The sequence below is a fragment of the Scomber scombrus genome, chromosome 20 (genome assembly GCF_963691925.1).
Source record: "Scomber scombrus chromosome 20, fScoSco1.1, whole genome shotgun sequence".
Lineage (NCBI taxonomy): Eukaryota > Metazoa > Chordata > Actinopteri > Scombriformes > Scombridae > Scomber > Scomber scombrus.
The window spans coordinates 11,320,642-11,326,641 of record NC_084989.1 but is presented as its reverse complement, the minus strand read 5'-3'; the positions used below and the strand labels follow the sequence as shown (position 1 = coordinate 11,326,641).

At 37.7% G+C, this 6,000-nt stretch overlaps 2 protein-coding genes across 2 annotated transcripts in view; one reads left to right on the top strand and one right to left on the bottom strand.

Annotated features, from left to right (window-relative positions):
- Window positions 1–29: 29 nt before the first annotated feature.
- Window positions 30–846, top strand: ptgdsb.1 (prostaglandin D2 synthase b, tandem duplicate 1; the record flags this gene model as incomplete). Its single annotated transcript, XM_062441735.1, is given in 3 exon segments — window positions 30–143; window positions 234–335; window positions 457–846. Coding segments are annotated over 3 exon segments (236 nt in total), but the record flags the coding sequence as incomplete, so codon positions are not given.
- Window positions 847–5,000: 4,154 nt separating this feature from the next.
- cntnap2a (contactin associated protein 2a) overlaps window positions 5,001–6,000 on the bottom strand; it is a 333,552-nt gene continuing 332,552 nt past the window's right edge. The window contains exons 27-28 of the mRNA XM_062441980.1: window positions 5,644–5,715; window positions 5,001–5,200 (exon numbers count right to left, since the gene is read on the bottom strand). Coding sequence (XP_062297964.1) covers window positions 5,001–5,200; window positions 5,644–5,715 — 272 coding nt within the window. The remainder of the gene's footprint in view (window positions 5,201–5,643; window positions 5,716–6,000) is intronic.

The window sequence follows — 6,000 nt, the reverse complement described above, 5'->3', positions numbered from 1 at the left end:
TAACCTGTCTGTATTTCTGTATTCATCAGTTTGGAGGAATGACAATGACATGCGCATTGTTGACGTTCAGTATGATGACTATGCTCTGATCCACACTGTCAAGACAAAGGATGGAGTGTCTGAGGTCCTCAACAAGCTTTACAGTAAGTCCAGCTCATTCACATCACAGCAGCCTTCTGGGAAAGCATTGAATGATGAATAAGTTGAAGCAAATCATGCTGTTGTGTTTGCAGGCCGCACTCCAGAGTCTAGCATCGCCCTGCAACAGAGGTTCACACAGTTCTCCCTGGATACTGGCATTCTCCCCGACAACATTGCTATCCTGGCTAAAAGTGGTATGTCATTTACAAACACACACACACACACACACACACACATGCATACACATTATCATACATGCATTGTGGCTGTTTGTGTAAATTGTTCAGCTCACCGGAATCCTTATGTGTGTTACAGATGAGTGTCCCGAGGCCTAAAGAGTTCCCCCCCTGCTCTCCCCATCCTCCATCTCTCACTCCCTGAAGTCCCAGGCTGTCATTGCAGGAGAGCAGTATTCTCCCTCACTCTGGTGTCTGCAGCATCATAAAAGCTGCACCTGAGATAATGAAACTCAACCATTCTACTCAAAATCCCCGTTGCATGCCAAAGACCAATCCTAATCCTGATTAAAACCTAATTTTCTTCAACTCGTACATTAACTGTGGCTCAGAGTGAAGCAATTAGGGGCTGAATGTAAAAGAGAGGGAAAGAATACATGAAACTGTGAAAGCTGTCAGTTTACTTTTTGTACATGCCAATCTTTTGTAACTGCTGATGTCTGTTATTGTGTTTTATCTTTTTGTTGAAATAAACTCCAAAGCCAATAAAAAATAATAAAATCAGTATTTCAGAGTTCAGAATGGTTCTTCTGCATTAGAAATTACAGTCTATGCACTTCTAGAAGTCAAATCGATACTCTTTGATTTCACATATACTGCCTCCTGCTGGTTAGCACGAGAAATTGTTCTTTGCAACAGTACATAATGCTTGCCAAAAAATTAGATAGCTGCAGGAATTCACATCTGTGGTTGGACACACAGGTCAAATAATGGCATAATTTAGTAGGTGAACATAATAACAGATGTTTTGTAGACATACAACAAATATATATACATGAACAGTAGGCTACTAGGTCGCAAGCTTTTGCAGTTCACTATGCAGAATAGATTAACTAGGTACTCTACAGACTTAATGCACGTAAAAAACAGGAAACTGAAAAATGAATACCCTGAAAATGTTCTAGTTCTGTAGTTGAAATGAGAAAATAGTGTTTCATAACAGAATACAATGAAGCTATATGCAGGGATAGATTGTGCTACCCACAAATTACTTTAATTACTTTGTTTAAACGTCATACAATTAGGTTGGCATTCTCATGTCCGTAATGCTAAGAAGATCAGATTAGCGAACATAAATCAGTACCTTTTATTCAACAACACTATACAAAAATAAGAATAAATACAAATAACAATGGCCAATACATTGATATAATTTTATGGTTTTAGACAGCTCTTGGGGTGTTTCGCGCTGCTTTTGTTTTGTTTTTTATATGATGAGGTATTACATACTTGAATTGCATTGGAAGTGTTAATTATGATTTTATAATCACAGTAATTCTGGTTTTGTGGCATATTTTGTGTGTCTTGCATTGTCTGTTACTCATTGTTATTGCCTATCTCAGCCAGGACACACCTGGTGAAATATGGTTAAAAAAGGTGAGTTGCCCAGAATTACAACAATTGATTGTGAAATTGATTGTATTTGAAATCTAATTGTCCATGTTTTCTGCTGTTGCTTTTTCCTAAAATATATATATATTTTTTTAAAACAGTACGATCCAACCACAAGGGGGAAGACTGTGACCTGTCTAAAATGGTGCTTCACATTTTATTGCATTTTTCATCAAAAGGAAAATGCAGTTTTAAGTTAAAGCTGAAAACAAAATAAGCAGTGCAATGCTTTGTATTGCTTCTAAATAGCTTTTGAGAGCTTCTCATGTTATTGTGTGAGCAATGCAGCGAGAGTTGAAATTAATTCCAGTCAGTTGAACTAAAACAGTTTTAAAAGTAACCCAGTTACAGTCTGTGCAGTTATGATTCATTTCCTCTGACTCAGTGTCATTTTCTCTTATGTGAACTCTCTTCCTCTGAATTTATTTTATATTCATGCTTCAGATGAGCCATGTACGATACTCAAAATAAATTCTTACTGCACCTCTGCAGTTCATCATTGTCTCCTTATTTCACAGCATTCCTACTTCATTGGTTTTAAATGTTGAGTTAGAAGATAGGAGTGTTGACATACAGCTGCAGGCCATGATGTCCTGATGTCCTGATGATTTAATGGTATAGATGTCTCATGAATGTCTTTAAACCCTCGTGTAACACGTGTGTTTGAAAATGTCTGCATGTCAACTTGTGTGTCCACATGAAAGCGATGCATAGAAAAAGACTGATTATTAAAGATCAAACACTCTTTATTGAACTCAATAGAACTTAAAGAACTGAAAGAAAAACATATGGATAACGGTTTTGTCTGTTGGAGCTAATAATCCATTATCATCGGTTGTTATGTTCAAACCACATATCAAGGAAAATGTGTGTGCGTGTTTATGTATAGTCTGACTAATAAAATGACTTAAAAAAGGACAGTAAAGTCACTTTGTTTGCCTTCACGGATTTGATGTGTGTCACAGAAAGTCTTCTTTGAGTCTGTAGTACAGTAGAAGGCAGGCTGAGTTCACCAGCTGCTCTAATGTCTATGATATGGTGATCTACAGTTAGCACTCAACCATGAGGTGATGATGATGTACAAAACCATTCATGTAACAAGGTGCCATGACAGCAGTTTTACAAAACGCAAATTCATAACAATAACAACAAATTTGGCAGCTGGTCAGGAAAAAACAAAATGGTTAGAAAACAGAAAATGTACATTGTTGAATGCATGTTGGACTACAGTGGCACTGTTTAGTCAGAAGCTCAATTCAGTGTTCACAAAGCAGTAGCCTCCTCATTCTGAACACGTCGCTCTTGTAATTGAACGAACAACCTTGCCACATGCGCTACCATACATGCATGTTTGCGTGAGTACGTGTGCGTCACAGAAGGTAGGCGTACAATTGCTCTGTGTTTGTGTAGCTTGTTCCTCTTATATAAGTCACCTACAACAGCTACGTTTGAGAAAGTCAGGTTTTTCAAGGATTTTAGAGAAATGTGCTTGAAGTGCTTTGGCTTCAAAATCAGTGTTTTTATCGGGAAATCGATCACAGCACCATAAAAGCACCTGAACACTGATTAAAGAGAATTCCAGCAGCAGCAGTCAGGTTTTTAGAGTGAGCTTTTGTTAAGTAGTCTGGGACAAGGTGAAATGGCTAAACACCTTGAAGGCACAATTAATTAATAAGCCAATTATCATCTGAACCTCTTCCCAGATCTAAACCCTCTTGATGTCTTCCCATCCACCATCCAACTTTTGTCAAAATTGACCCGGTGTGATTTGACTGTTTAAAAAGCACAATGTATAAATTATCACCTAATTTTGTGTTAGACCTTTTAAGCCAACTTCATTCCAACTTATCACCACAGGTTTTACACTTATCTTTTTTGAAATTATGGTCAACAGGCCTCATTTAAATGAAATTATACCTCATTTTTGAGTTAACACCTGTTGTCCTCCCTGACCTGAAAACAACAGGATGGTTAATCATATACTGTATTAGCTGTCAGTGATTTTTGCTTTGTTTCATGCTGCTTCGACCACTTAATGGCTGGAGTTTAGTGCATCAATACAACTCATTAAGTGTCTCATTCATTACTTTCCTGTGACTGTCTTGACTGTTTTTTCTGGCAATGTGGAAAATCCCATTCATCTGACCTAGTGCGCTGTATATCCACCTCTTTAAACAACTTCAAACATATACGCACAGACGCATGCACGCACTGTAAGCCTACAGCTCACTGTCAGTAGAAATAAGAAATTCCTCGACTCAAAGTCAAACAATTTAAGGTGAAGATTTGAGCTGGTCGGAAAATGACGTAAGACCCGAGTGTTTGGCAAAGAAACAAACCGACTGCTCAAGTGTAAGTGAGTAAAGGCTTGCTGTTTCACAGAAAGCTGTCGTGCTGAGCTAAACCAACGCAACCATGGAGTGTCATGATTTCCCATTATTCTCTGAGAAACTCCTCTCTGTACTTCCTCAGAAAGGAATGTCCCATACAATCGAATGTCATAAAATTTTAACATAAAACTCTATATTTAATCATATATAATGTAATGGACAGATGTATGATAATGTAATATAGATCTGAAATTTGTCATTAGTATTTAGGTATTGGACTCTGAATAAATCTTTTGAGAAAAAAAAGAAAATAACACAAAATATTGTATTTACAAAGTGAACTTTTGGCATCCATGTTCAACCCTATATTGCCACAATATAAGTGGCATATTATTCGATGGATATGATAAATCAAAAAAAGGGTTTGGCATGTCGATTTGATCAATTTTGATAGAATTTTTGTTAAAAAATAAAATCAAAATGCAACAGAGACTGAATAAACTTGTGCTATCACACGAACCAGTAAGTATAATTATTTGTCATATACAGTATTCAAAGGACTCCTGAAAACTCCCAAGCACGATACAAAGAAGGACAAGCCGGTTAGTATATACATGTACAGTCTCTTATAGCCGTGCTCCACTGAATAACTGTCTCTCTTCTCTTTCTAATACTCTGGATATATAAAAAAACAGAAAACAAACAAACAAACAAAAAAGATTTTGTACACGTCTTTCCCCACATCCCTGCCCTCTCTGGGAGATTATTGTCCTATCGAATGGCCTTTCCTCATCTCTTTCCTCTCCCGCGATTGGTCATTGAATAAAACCTCCTTCATCTTCATCTCTGCAACCTGTGGCCAGAAGAATCACTTTCTCCCTCAAAGTCCTGCCATTGGCTGTTAGATGAACCATTCCTTCTTTGATTCATCAATGGTTTCTGGGTTGTCCGTGCCGATGATGGCTGTGTCCGCCGATTCTCCAGCGGACTCCCCGCTGCCCTTGGCCTCATTGGTGTGGTAGGTGCCTTTGTGACGGAACATGTAGCGGATCAGGAACACCAGAGTACATAAGATGGTGAAAATCACCACTGCAATGATACCTGCAGAGGAGACAGACATCAGTTACTTTTAATCACTGCTTAACTTTGACGAAACAACCAAAGAACCAACTTTGGAGCATTGTTTCAGTGGCCACAGCGTCGTCTCTTATTGACTGAATAACACTGAGAAAACTTGTGAGTGTATGTATTTCATCAGGAAGTCAGAAATAAAACACCACCGCTAACTATGAGGCTGATGGTTTTGACAATGACATATATTAGAGTCTACGTTTCATACCGCCTAACCAACCTGATGACCCAAATATCTAGATAATATCTTCTGACATGTAAGCATAGCAGCTTTTCTTTTCAACATAACACTAAAATGTGCTATGTTGACTCATGAACTCTTTTTCATCTTATTTCTTTAGCTCATAATATAGACATTTTTATTTAAATCAAGCAAAAAATGCTTTCAAAGATGTTCTGACAACATTTTGTACCTCCAATGATGGCTGAGTCCCTGTTGACTCCATCAGGAATCACTCTCTCCTCGTTGAAGGGGAACTCTGCATCTGAACAGAGACAAAAGAAAGAAAAACAGACCAGTTGAAAAAGACAAATTTAAACCATACATTTATATTAACAAACAATGGCTACATCAGACCAATCTCTAAACATGAAAATACCACACAGATGGGCAAAGTACATTTCAAGGTCAGGATAATATCAACATGCCAGAGTGCTGTTTTGCACCAGCATAAAAATATGGCCCTTGGTCTTTTCCTTTTTCATAAGTCAAATGTCACATGGTTTCAGGCTTAATTTGTGCTGAATTATAACTACAAAGTTTCTCTTTG